The sequence below is a fragment of the Balaenoptera musculus genome, chromosome 18 (assembly GCF_009873245.2).
Source record: "Balaenoptera musculus isolate JJ_BM4_2016_0621 chromosome 18, mBalMus1.pri.v3, whole genome shotgun sequence".
NCBI classification, from domain to species: Eukaryota; Metazoa; Chordata; class Mammalia; order Artiodactyla; family Balaenopteridae; genus Balaenoptera; species Balaenoptera musculus.
In genome coordinates this window covers 66,669,602-66,683,315 of record NC_045802.1, presented here as the reverse complement: position 1 = coordinate 66,683,315, position 13,714 = coordinate 66,669,602, and the positions used below count along the sequence as shown (strand labels likewise).

At 42.9% G+C, this 13,714-nt stretch overlaps 1 protein-coding gene across 9 annotated transcripts in view; it reads right to left on the bottom strand.

The window, feature by feature from the left end:
* MBNL2 (muscleblind like splicing regulator 2) overlaps positions 1-13,714 on the bottom strand; it is a 158,317-nt gene that overhangs the window by 50,322 nt on the left and 94,281 nt on the right. For all 9 annotated transcript variants that reach the window (XM_036831100.1, XM_036831099.1, XM_036831103.1 and 6 more), the window contains one exon: positions 3,236-3,400. In XM_036831100.1, coding sequence (XP_036686995.1) covers positions 3,236-3,400 — 165 coding nt within the window. The remainder of the gene's footprint in view (positions 1-3,235; positions 3,401-13,714) is intronic.

The following is a 13,714-nucleotide window of genomic DNA, read 5'->3' as shown; positions in this document are numbered from 1 at the left end:
AATGGGAAAGCATTGAAGGGTTGTAAGAAAGGCCTTTACAAGGCCTTTATATGATGCCTTTATGTGTTTAAAAGAGTCCTCCAGTTGCTGTGTGCAGGATACATTGGAATAAAGCAAGAGTGGAACTTGAGAGATTAGGAGGGAACAGCTTATAAAGTATTTTGAAATACTTGGTGGCGGCTCAGACGAGGGTGCTGGGAGAAGAAGTAGATGGGCTTCAAGGCACATATGACAGGATTTGCTGATGAACTGGATGTGAGAGAATCTGCTTGGTTTTGGTTTGAAACTGCTGGTTGCACATACTGAGATGGAAGTGTAGTAGAATAAAACAATGGGTCTTGAACATGTCAAGTTCCTGTGAGAAATTTGAAGGTGAGTCCAGTAGGGAGCTGGATACCTGAACCTGGGACTCGGAGGAGAGGTTTGGACTGGGAACGTGCATTTGGGAGTTCTCAGCCTGTAGATGATTCAGAGCCACGGAAATGGATGAGACCATGAAGGAGAGGGTACATGAGAGAGGGGTCCAGCACTGGGAACATCAATGTATAGCAGCCTCAACATATAATAGAGGAAAAGAATGGGCAATGGAGACAGAGGAGGAAGGAACGATCAGAGAGCGAGGGGTGCTCCGTAAAGGAGAGATTGATTGCATGTTACTAAGAGGTCGAAAGAATACAATAAAAGCAGAAATGCCCATTGGTTTAGCAACATGGAGGTCACTGGTGAGAGATTTCAGCAGATGGGTTCAGGGGAGATGGGAGACAAAGGGAGTGGAAAAAATATGCATAGCTCTTTAGAGAAGTTTACCTAAGAAGGAAACCGAAAAATGGAGGGGTGCTGGCTACTTTATGTTTATCAATTTCTTTGTCTTAAGCAATTTCTGCATGTATTAGTTTCCCGTGGCTGGTTTAACAAATTCCCACAAAGCTGGTGGCTTACACAACGTGCATTTATTCTTTCATAGTTCTGGAGGCCGAAAGTCTGAAATCAGTTTCATTGGGCCAAAGTCAAGATCATACTCCGTCTGGAAGCTCTAGGGATGAATCCATTCTTTGTCTCTTCCATTTTCTGGTGGCTGCTGGCATCCCTTGGCTAGTGGCCACATCACTCCAGTCTCTGCCTCTACGGGCACATTGCCTTTCTCCTCTTCTGTATGTGTGTCAACTCTCCCTCTGACTCTCTTATAAGGATGCTTGTGATTGCATTTATTCCAGGAGAAGTTCCCCATCTCAAGATGCCTAGCTTAATCCCATCTGCAAAGACCCTATTTCCTTGTAAGGTGACCTTTACATTTCCAGGTACCTTTGAGGGCCATTATTTGGCCTACTACCTTGTATTAGGTCACTAATTCATTCCTGAGACTCTGAAGTTATTTGTTTGTAGAGTTAATGATTTTTAAGTTTATTACATTTTTTGTTCTAATTTTTCTTGAGATTTAAAAACCTCTATTAAAATACTTAAATGTAATATCCCTTCTTCACAGAGTAATCGTGATTATTGTCTTTAATTAATATATGAGACAATACATAAACATAACTTTCAAAGAAAATTCAACTAATAGTTTATAACAGGAATGGAATTTTCTTATTAACATTGCCATTATTGGGTTCCAGGGTCAATCCTTACAAATTCTAAGTAAATAAGAAGTGAATGATTAAAACGATGTAATACACTGTTGCTATGTTGACCTAGGTGGTTCTAAATTTATTCCCATAGACGTCATTTAATATGTATAATTAAATTATTTTAGCATTTAGGTAATGTAATAAAATAATTTATATGTGTATATCAATAAAGAGAACCATAAATTATACATGTGAATGGTTTTAAGTAGATCCACTTAAATGCCTGTATTTGGTGTTAAATGTGTTCAGCACTCTACCTGTGTTGTCCTTACATCTAGGATAACTCCTACTCATCCTTTAGGATGTACTTATTTGGGACTTCCTCCAAGCAGCCTTTCCTGCCTCATCCAAAATCATAATTCCCTGGGCCTGAATCTTACGTTGCCTTTTCCTTGAGTCTGTCTACACCCACAAGACTGTAGCTGATTTATCTTGGAGTCCCCTACACCTGCACTTTTTTATTTTTACTCTGGGCAGAGCTGGTTCCTGGCTACTTTGTGCCACTATTCTTGGGCAGAAACCTGGAGACAAGCAGAATTGCCAAAAATCTGCCCAGATTCTCTCCTCTTCCTGGACCAACCCCACCTTCCCCATCTCATCTCATGGACGCACAACAAGAAAATGTAACTCCCTGGTATCTATCCCTTTTCATTTAGCAGCTTTCAATAACATAGAATTTTCATACAATAAGGACTGATTTTTAAACAATCATCTCTTGTGTATGCACCTTTTTTTAAAAAAGAGCAAATTTCACTCACTTCACTGGCTTTGTTTTTTAAAAAATTAGCTTGTTTTTGACAAAAAATTTACAAGTGTAAACGAAATTCACTAAAGCCAAAAAATGCACTCCTTTCCCTCAGGGCCTCATTCCTAGAGCAATTTCCAGACCTTTAAGGAAGTACTTTCAAACACTGTGAAATCAGGGAGAAAATATGACACAGTACGTATTTGTAGACTGAATTCCCTGGGCGTTTAATCCTGCGGGCCTTGCCTCAGCTCCTGCACCCTTTGCAGGCCTCTGAGACGGGAGGCGTGGGTGGCTTAGGCAGCCCTCCTTCAGGCCTCTGCCAGGCTCCAGGGGGAGCAGACTGCAGAAAGCGCCCTGGTCAAGATGTCTGAGGTCCAGGCTCAGCTCCACAACTGATTAGCTGCAGGACATTGGGTAAATCCATTAACTTCTGTGGTTTCATTTTCCCCTTCCTTAAAATGATACCATTGAACTAAATAATCTATCTGTTGCATTGCTAATAATGTTTTAGGCATCAGAATCTCTTCTTTGCATAGATCATCAATTCATACTCTAAATGAGAATGTAGAACTATTGCCCTTCTAAGATGGTTCAAATATGGAGGTTACTGGTGAGAAAGAGTTGGAGTGACACAGATTTCCCAGATATTGTTTAGAAATTGTCTTTGCCTACGGTTTCTACATGCGTTTTTCCATTTAAATAATCTAAAAACGCCTATTTTCAGCATCTAGTTAGCTTCAAAGCTATTTGCTTTAATGGTAGCCAAAGAGACAAAGTAGGGGGACACCATTTTAGGTTAACATGGCCTTGCCTGTACCAACACTTTAATCATCAAGCCCATCATGAGATGCAGTGTACTCACCACTGGATGAAGTGGGGTTCCTGGAAACATAAATTGCATCTGCTGGGCAAGCATTGCTGCTGCAGTTTTTTGCTGGATCAAATTGTTCCTCCCGTTAATTTCGAGTTGAGTTTTTAAATGTGTTGGAGGGTGAAGATACTTGCAGTTCTCTCTTGAACAACGGCCCTGGAAGAAAGAGTTTTTGTTTTAGGACTGTCATAAGTAGCTTTCAACTCTGTTGTCAACCATTTAACAATCATTCCTTATATACGAAGGTGTGTATCTGTGTGTGTGCACACGCATGCACACGTATGTTGGAACATACAAGGGGTGAAGGCATTAGATGATTATCAGCCTTGCTCAGACCTGTTGAACAGAGAAGCTTCCTGAAATGTTGTTGTTTTTAGTGGATTCTAACTCTGACAAAAGACCCTAAGGAAACGTGAGTGCTGAGAGTAAAGTCGGACCCTTCTAGGCAGTGTGGAAGGCCAGCAGAGGAGCATATTTATTGTGACTTATCAAAAGGAAGCTTTGAACTTGCTAAACGTTGGTTTGTGCTGGAGTGATGACAAAATGTGAATAATTATGCGCCACATTTGTGCAGCAGGGAAAGTAATCAGAAGGTCTTGAAATGTGTGCTCCAGGGTGGCTGAAGACACCCCTAAATCAAATGATTGAAGAAGAGGCGGTGGTAGAATAGGAGCGGACATTTCTTAGTAACTGATGCACAGGTGAAATTTCCAGGCATGAACTCAGATAATCACCTGCAACGGAGCAGTTTGCTATAATACATGAAAGCTGCAGCCCATGTCCCTGCCCCACTCCCGTGACAGTTGTATAAAATTAAATGTCACCATATGAGGTAGTGAAGAGTGTTTACAGCTAAAGTAACATCGGGATGTTAAAGCTGGCAAAGTGGAAAAAAAAATTAACTAGGTGACAGGTGTGCCTAAAACCAGTCTTGAAGAGTAATCACAAATGGTAGTGTTCATACTGAGTTCCCAAGTTTTCAAAACTACCAACTGAGAGAATCATGTTGATGTGTGAATTATGCAATTTCTGGAGAAAGAATAACGAACTGTGTTAACCAGTATGGGGGTTGTCATTCCCTAAAGAATTAGTCTTATTTGCAACCAAGAAAAGAGAATATGGGTTTGTTTACCAAATACAAAAGTAATTTTAAAAAGCAAGCTGGGTGGATCTGGGCAAACAAATTTGTTTATAGTCATCCTAATTCTAAACATCTGGAGTTCGCACGCTGCCCCCTGCTCATTTCAGCTGCACTTGTGGTGGCGCAGGCTCCCTCCCGAATGTCAGCCTCCTACGCTGCCGCGGAGAAGGGCAGACAGGGGTCCTGGGCTCAGCTTGGTGCTCTGCACTCATCAACCCGCCTTAGCAGCATGAGAGGCTGTGCCGCCCTCTGTAGGGAGGACGCAGAGGCGGGCACCGGGGACCCCAGAAGGAATGGGTCACGTTTCTGCTAAAGTTATTCTGTAACAATGGGCAAGGTCAGCATGTCTCCTTAGGCTCAAGTTCATACTGTCGATGTTTCATTCAGCATCCTAAGGGAGGAAACAGACATCTTGGGTCAAGTACTAGAAGGTCCACTGTTAAAATACTGGCAAACTGGACCCACAATTTAAAATAATCCACTTTGTTGTACACCTGAAACTAACACAACATTGTTAATCAACTGTACTCCAATACGAAATAAAAAGTTAAAAAAAAAAAATAATCCAAGTCAAAGCAGTCTAGGAATCTCTTTCTCTCTCCATCTACTTCTGTCTGCAGATTTTTAAGGTCAAGTTTTAATCCTAACTTTACTTTGCTCATTGTTTTGTGATGTCCTAGGTTCCCTCCAGCCCTACCAACCTGCTTCAGGCATGTCTTATTTTACTTCTCTTTCTGTCCTCCCTTGACAGTTGCCCAAGTCTCTGGATTTTCTAAAATAAAATCTCCGAGAAAGCATTCGGATTGGGCTAGCTCCTAGAGCACAGGAATGTGACCAGTCTCTGGGTTGGCTGCCTTATGTCAGGTGTCCAAAGACATTCTTATCATCTATTGTGGGAGGTGGTCACGGGACGTAGTTACTGCCCATCATCAGGGGTGGAGGAGAATTGAACAGAGTGACATTTCTTGTATAGAGGATAAGTCTCCCCAGGCTTCTCTCTGACAAGCTCAGTTCAAACTCTCTTCAAACATAGTCAGTTCACTTGGAAGATGACACCCAGAGAGGCTCACGTATACAGGGTACACGTATGGGCCTATGTGCACAAATGTACAAAGGGCCTTATGCGGGGATTTGGGAAAGCAGAGTTCCATAGAATGGAGTTGGAGTTTGTGAAACATCCACACTTCTACCAGTTTGGCTATTATGTTTTGCTCGTTCATATAATTGTCAATTTGATCATTAGTCTTCTAATGTAATGCTTTGTAGCTTCAGGTAAAAATTTCGATTAGCCTAGAAACATACAGTTTTTTTGTTAATGCTGTCATCTCTTTTTTTTTCTTTTTAAAGCAAGTTTCTTTTTTTTTTAATTATTTATTTATTTATTTATTTATTTATGGCTGTGTTGGGTCCTCGTTTCTATGCGAGGGCTTTCTCTAGTTGCGGCGAGCGGGGGCCACTCTTCAGCGCGGTGCGCGGGCCTCTCACTGTCGCGGCCTCTCTAGTTGCGGAGCACAGGCTCCAGACGCGCAGGCTCAGCAGCTGTGGCTCACGGGCCTAGTCGCTCCGCGGCATGTGGGATCTTCCCAGACCAGGGCTCGAACCCGTGTCCCCTGCATTGGCAGGCAGACTCTCAACCACTGCGCCACCAGGGAAGCCTAACGCTGTCATCTCTTGATACAACTGGGACTCTTCGGGAACTACATAAACTATTTTCAGCCAATGGAACATGATTTACAACATCGAATTAGTAATTTATTGATGGAACCTCCTTTTCCATGAGAATTAATACAATTTCCGACTGTTCTTACTTACACACTTGGAGTGAGGTATATTATTGATTACCCATGTACCAGACAATTTAATCATGGTTATCTCATCTTCTCCTTATAACAGCTGTAATGATCCCTATTTTACAAAACAGCAAATGTACTCAGAAAGCTCAAGAAACTTTCCAAAGGTTATATAATTGGTAAGTGGTAGGGCTGGATTTTAAATCTAGGTTTATCTGACTCAATTACATCACTGTACTAACCTATTTATTAGCAACAGTTAAAATCCAGGGAGGATAAAAATCTAGCATTCTCCTTCATAGAATAATAGGCTACTTAACACAATTTAAAACATAATAGAATATATATGAGGATTTGGGAGTGGAAAAAGATCATTTGCCTGGGTCTGTCTGTCGGAAGGGGGTCAGAGGAGTTGGTTAGGTTTACAGGCTCTGGAGGCAGATGCCTGGGCACATAAGTTGGCTCTGCTTTTTCCTACCTTTGTAACTTCAAGCAAATTACTTGAATTTCTTGTATATCGATGTTTTCATCTATATAATGAAAATAATTATTGTGTTTTCCTCTAAAGGCTGTTGTAGCATTAGATGAGCTAATACAGGCACAAGGTGTAGAGAATGCCTGGCACGTAGTAAGCACTGGGGAAGTGTTGTCAGCATTACCAAAGAAAGAAAAGATATTTGTATGTCATTTTCTTTACAGTAAGTGCAGGATTACAGATTTAGTTATATTTTGATTGGCTTTTTGTTTCTTCTCTAGAGTAGCTTTTCATTTCAAAACATGATAAAAGCAATCAGCACTTAATCATACTTATTCAAATACCTTATATTTAAGATTATTTTCAAGTGTACAGGATATTTCTGCAAGTGTCCATATTTGAGGAGAGAGCCCTGGAACATAGTTCGGTCTAGCATCAATATTTTGAAGGGTGTTGCAGCACAGATGTATGAGGCATACAAATTCAAAGCCTGGGAAACTCTAGGCAGCAGAATTTTAGTAAGGGATACTATAGGACTCTAAAATCCTAAAGGAAACGTTACTGTCAAAATATAACTATTTGACACAGTAAACAATTGGTAAGGAAGTTTTTGTTAAGGCGTAAGATTTGTCAGGATACGTATCATCGTACAAATACTGTTGATTATCAAAGCAAGTTGTCATAACCCGATGGGAGAGGGCAGTGAGCAGAAATGTAAAGCATCTTTGTATATCACTGTGAAACAAAACAGAAGTGTCAAAAATAGTGTCTCCCAATTTTAGTCCAAGAAATGAAGATGAAAATGTCTTGGGAAAGTCTTCCTGTGGCTGCTAGGATTGTTTTTTTTTGTTTTATTTTAACTCTTCCTCCCTTGGTCAAACGCTGTTTCCGAGAGATAAGAGAGGTAGGGTCCAGCCCCTGGAGAAGGGGACTGGCACAGCTTCTGTGGGATGGAGTGGGAGGGCACCATTCCAGAGTCTTTGTGAAGAATCTTCTAGAACTGGAAAATGGGAGCCCTGGAGGAGTCTAGGCAGATGGTCCCACACCAGGGTCTAATGTGGCGATTGCAGCCCTCAGGGGCTCCGCCCACCCTGGGTGGGATGCAGCAGGTTTAGAAACGACAGGTGGTCTGAATCACACTCACCATTGTTCTTGGTCTATTTCCAGGCTAGGGTCTCATTCCTTCCTTCATTCAACAAATATTTATTGAGACCTTGCTGTATGCCAGGGCTTGTGCTAAGTGCTAGTTAACTAAAGGTGAGTAAACACAAGATCTGCTGCCTCCCTGCCTGAAGCCTGCAGTCAGGTGGTGAAGACGGATATTAGCCAAACAGTGACACAGATAAATGTATAATTACAAACTGTGGTCCTTGTTCTGGAGGAGAAGGCTGAGAGAGAATGGTGGGAGAGGGTCAGAACTGCGACTGGTGGCAAAGGAGGGCTCTGAAGAAGTGACATATTTAAACTGAGACCTGAAGGATGAGAAGGAACTTGGCAAGGGAGTGAGTGAGGGCTAAAGTGTGTGTGTGTGTGTGTGTGTGTGTGTGTGTGTATTTGTGTGTTGAGGGGGAGAATACAAAATGAGGACAAAAGGAAGAGGACGTGCTAGGAGAATGTACCATCTGGGGGCCTTCTTGAAGTTTCTCAAGGCTGGAATACAGAAGGGGGTGTGGGTTGCAGTGGGGGGATGATAAGAGATAAAACGGGAAGAAGTAGACTAGAACCAGATAACAAAGAACTTTGGGAGTCAAGTTAAGGGCTGTGAACTTCATTGCCACTGAAAGTTTTGAAGCAGGAGAAGAGCAAGATCAGATTTATGTTTTACGCTACGTATAAAATCTTACCCTGATTATTAGATTTTGTATCTCTAATGTTGTTATGGTTTGCATTGTTTGGAATCCACTTATTTAAAAACAATAACAGAATTCTGACGTAGTTTCCATAGGATTTGTGCACTTCATTCTGCTTCCCAAAATAATCTCTACTCCAGGAAAATTTAGTTTAGGGAGGATGGTTAGAAGCAAGTAAGAATTTCAAGCTGAATTAAGTGTATTAATATAAGCGACCATGAAAGATTCCAATGCAGAATACCCATGTTGATTCTTAACGGGATGAGGAAAGATGCTGAATAACTGTAATATGTACTTGTCAGAACAACAGATCGGAGCTATGGGAATTACATGGTCATTACATTGCACGACGTGGGAGAGAATAAATGCAGCTTTGGCTAAGAAAAGATTTCAGAATCAGGTTGGTGTGAGAAAGGAAAAGCATAATTGGAAAATGAGGTTTTCCAATTGCTTATTTTAAAACCAGGAATTTTTAGAATCTTTTCCTAGTATGCTCCTAATTGAAAAAGTCAATTAAAATATGGAAGCAAAAAAGAAAACAGATTAATTAGGAGATTATTAAAGGGATTAACAATAGGAGTTTGGCCCATAGGAATAGCTAACAGACAACTATATCCCATTAATTTTCCATGGGAAAAGCAATGGATTTTATATGATCTGCAATTCAAACTGACAATAGACCCCCGCTGTACGACTCGGGATAATTTAAATTGTTTCTTAGTGTGGGCCACGCCATTGATCAGCAGACTCTACAAAGGCCCTTTTGGGAGATAATTCCGGTTGAGGCCCAGGGTCACAGCCTGATCCACTGAATTCCTCCTCTTCCCGTTGGGTCTTGGCTGCTCACGGCTTTCAGCATGTGATGGTGTTTTCAAGGGAGCAGGCCTGGCTGTGGAATGGAGAATCTGACTCCAAGATTGGGGGCAAATGGTATGCGTTCCCAAAGCGGCCTGCTGGGATGCTCTGAGTCCAGGAGCCTGCTTGGGAGGTCCATGGAAGCCACTGAAGAACCTCTCAGATTCCCTCGCGTTCCACATGCGTGAAACCAACTTAGCGAAATCCTGATGTCCTGGAGTCATTCCTGAAGCCCGTTCTGTCTTGGAACCTTCCCTGGAGAAGCAGTTGAAACCAGTGGTAAAGGGAACAGTCTCTGGAACTGGACTACTTGGGCTCAAAATCCAGCTCTGCTGTTCTTGCCATGGGACCTTGTGGCCTCCAGTTGCCACATCTGTAAAATGGGGATAACAATAGTTCCCCCCTCACAGACTTTGGTAAGGATTAAGATTTAATGCATATACAGTGTTTGAACAGTTCCTGGCACATAGTAAGCCCTCTATAAGTTTTTATTATTATCCCCCTCCTTCTCCTCCTCATCATTATTACTATTACCAACACCCTCTCCGCAGAGTAGATAAAAATACATGGTATTAAAAACAACCTTCCTGGGACTTCCCTGGTGGCGCAGTGGTTAAGAATCCACCTGGCAATGCAGGGGACACGGGTTCGATCCCTGTTCCGGGAAGATCCCATGTGCCGCAGAGGAGCTAGGCCCATGCACCACAACTACTGAGCCTGCACTCTAGAGCCTGTGCGCTGCAACGACTGAGCCCACGTGCTGCAACTACTGAAGCCCGCACGCCTAGAGCCCACGCTCCACAACAAGATAAGCCACCGCAATGAGAAGCCCGCGCACTGCTGCAACAAAGAGTAGCCCCCGCTCACCACAGCTAGAGGAAGCCCGCGCACAGCAACAAAAACCCAGTGCAGCCAGAAACCAAGCAAATAAATAAATAAATAAAATAAAAATAAAAACAACCTTCCTGATAACTAGTTCAGTTTCTGTATCACAGTGCTTCTCTCTGGCCTGTCTACCAAGCTCTTTAACACTATTCTTGTTCTCACAATCAGCACCAGCCTTGGCCATTTCTCTCTTCAGAAGAACCTCAGATCTGTTTTTCTTTGATATCTGTTCTGCTGAAACTTGCCAGGCCTGATTAACATGGCATGACTAATCTAGAGTTTAAAGAAGCTATGCATTATAGTGGGAAAATCCTGGAATTCTGGCTGTGGCTTCATCCCTAAATGGTTAGATTAACTTCTGCAGATCATGTATAATATTCTGTGCCTCAATTTTCTTATCTGTCAAATGGGGGTGATCATGTTGCCATCTCTCAACTCCTTCCGATGTTTGTGAGAGCTCGAGAGACAGCCACAGTTGCTCTGAAAAAATCATAATTTGCTATACATTGTCAATTCTACATCTATTTATTTCCCCCTTGAATGTTCCTAATCTAGTACAAGGAGAAAGCCACATAAACCAACAGTTACAGTGAAGGGTGACACCTGGGAGGTATGTTGGCAACAGTCCCAATATGTTATGAGAATTGTGGGCAGTCTATGTGACAGACGGGGCATGAAGTGCATCAGCAGACGTGGCAAATTAAGTCAAAATCGATTAAGTCTAGGAGGATTTATTAAGTACCTACAGTGGAAAATTCAGTCAAATAGACCACTGCTTTGGTCCCTGTGACATGTAAAGTGTTTAGCAGACGTTTTCTAAGTGACTAAACTGGCTGGGGGGATCAGATGCTCGCAGCCTCAGTTTCCCTAGTTTCAAAATCTCTCAAGGTTTTTGAAAGTGGGAAAGAAAACCCAGAGGCCTTGGTTTGAGCAGGTGAGGTCCAGCCCTCTTCCCCAAGGCTGGCGTTTTTCCCTTCCTTACAGGGAGCTGCGAATGCTTCTGAGTCTGCCCTCTCTAGGTTTGCATTTAGGGCAGCCTGTTATTCCCCGGAGAGGCCGAAAGACCTTGGGGCCATCACCAGTGCTCTAGGAGCAGATTTGTGACCATTATAGTCATGCCAATGTAACTGCCCTATTCCTTCAAGCACTATTGTGCGGTTAAGACCTAATTTGTGACCGTTTAAACAGATGAAACATAAAAATTAATAAATGGGGAGGAGAGGCAAAGAGGGTGAATCGCTTGTAGTTTGCCATTTCAAAGCACGTTTCAATTTTTTTAAATGGATTTGGCTGCCTGAGAAGTTTAATTAATCAATCAATTAATTTATTAACATGAAGACTCAAGTTTATATTTTTATATATGCTTCAAAATGTACTGAGCGTGTCTCCTTCCCTTGATTCTCCAATTATGTGAAGAATTCTTCTTCACTGTTTTTCTCTTCGACTTCTTTTCTCTGTCCTTGAGCCTGGGCAGTTTAAGTGTCTCAGACTACTGTGTCTTATGATTGGAAAGAGCTGTTTGTCAGTTTGATTGAGGAGCCAAGCCCTATCTTTACTGGTAAGGATTATCCATCTTGTTAACTTTATATGTTAACTGAAAATGTGCCAGTTAAGAGAAATCAGTGAGACCAAAAATAGTCCCTCTATTTTCCAGAGATTTAAGGAAACTGATTTCCAAGCATCAGATGCTTCATTTGAAAATTATTTTATTTAGCTAAAAGATTAATATCTTCTGAGTCACAGAGGAACACTGGGTAGTGTGGGTGGTGGTAATGTACCAACATAACACAAAACCGGTCTAGCTGCTGCCTGACTTCATAGTGTCTAGTTTCCTGACATCACATTCATCCGTGTATGCATGGCTGTGGCCATGGGTGAAACAGAAGCTCTGTGCAATATTAATCTCACAGCATTAGGATGTTTCCTGTGTGGGGAGGGCAGGCCTTTCTGGTCTATGTCTTATACTTCTCAGTACAGGGACCCTCACACGGTGGGCACTCAGTGCACGTTATCAAATGACTGTCCTCCTTTCTCTCCTCCAGCAAATCACGTGCCGAGCCCTGTGATATTAAATGGGCAGTCAAAACACAGAGCGAGCAATGCCACAATACGGGGGAAGTCAAGGCGCTTTGTGAACACATTGTAGGGAACTCTGCCTAGCTTAGGGGCCAGGGATGACTCTAGTGGAAGGCACATATCACGTTCGGACTAAGATCTTTATCGGATTATCTAGTTGGGTGTATGCGGAGGGAGGTGGGTAGGGAGTAAGGGTTGGCGATTTGGAAAATTAAAGCGAGCCAGACTAATTCACGACCACTCTGGGGGGGCGGTCAAGTTCCCGAAGCCTTATAAAGGCCTTCACACGGCACCTGAAACAAAGCAAATGCTTAGGAAATATTGGCTACTGTTTTTTTTATCATCAGCTGATCAGTATGATTAGAAACTGGTCATTTTCCAAATAAGTGAAATCTAGCCAAAGACACAAACTTTATTTTACACTTTCTGTTATTGTACGGTCTCTTTCAGTCTGATTTGAAAACCACGTGGTCAATCACCTACCCCCCCCACAGGGAACTTCCTGGAATTCGGACACTGGCAGACAGTCAGCCTTAAAGGCTGACGTTTAGTGGGTATAAATACCTCGGTTCCACTTAGAAAATAGCCACAGTCCCAGGCCTGTGGAATGTCAGGTGTTTTCCCCACTTCTCTGGTCACTCTAGCCCCTTCCCCCCGATCCTACCACCTCTCCCTCCTGGATCCCAGGGATCAAAGAGTTAAATCTGACACAGCAAGAGGGGGCCTCCCTGACCCAGCTCTGGGGCATTCTGATTGGTCACTGCCCTGGGAGGTATTTATATTAAAATATTTTGCATATCGTACCTCATTATAAATATACTTGTGACAAGGCCAGAGTGCCCTGGTTGTTGGTGTCAAGCTGGGTAAGGCTTCCAGGAGGAGGTGGGAGAAAGGGGTGGGTGAGGTATGGATGGGGCATTGGGAAGGGATGGGCAGGAAGGGGAAGAAGATGGGGAAAAAGACCAGGAAAACAGGGCCAATCAGGTGAAGAAGCGCTGGAAGGAGATGGAAGGGTGGAGTGTCCTTTTCAGGGTGCATCCAGTTTTAGTAACACAGAAAAGCACATTCCTCTTGGGCTGGTGTGTATTACTCGCTGCCTTGAGACTGACCTGGAAACTGAGTAGCTGCAGGAGGAAGCTGCACTTGATTCAGGAAACACAGCCTGGGGAGGCACGGGCGGGCGTGGCCCCTGCGTCACTGCAGGGCCAGTTCTGCACCGCTTACGGGAGGATCAGCTGAGCCACATTACAGAGCAGAGGTGAGGGCTTAGTGTCTGTCTCCTGAGGGCAGGAGCTGTGGGCCTCCATTCCTTTATTCATTCAGCAAACATTGTGGAGCATCTGCTCGAGGCCAGAAACTGGGGTGGAATTGCACACAGGGTACTGAGATGTGATCTTA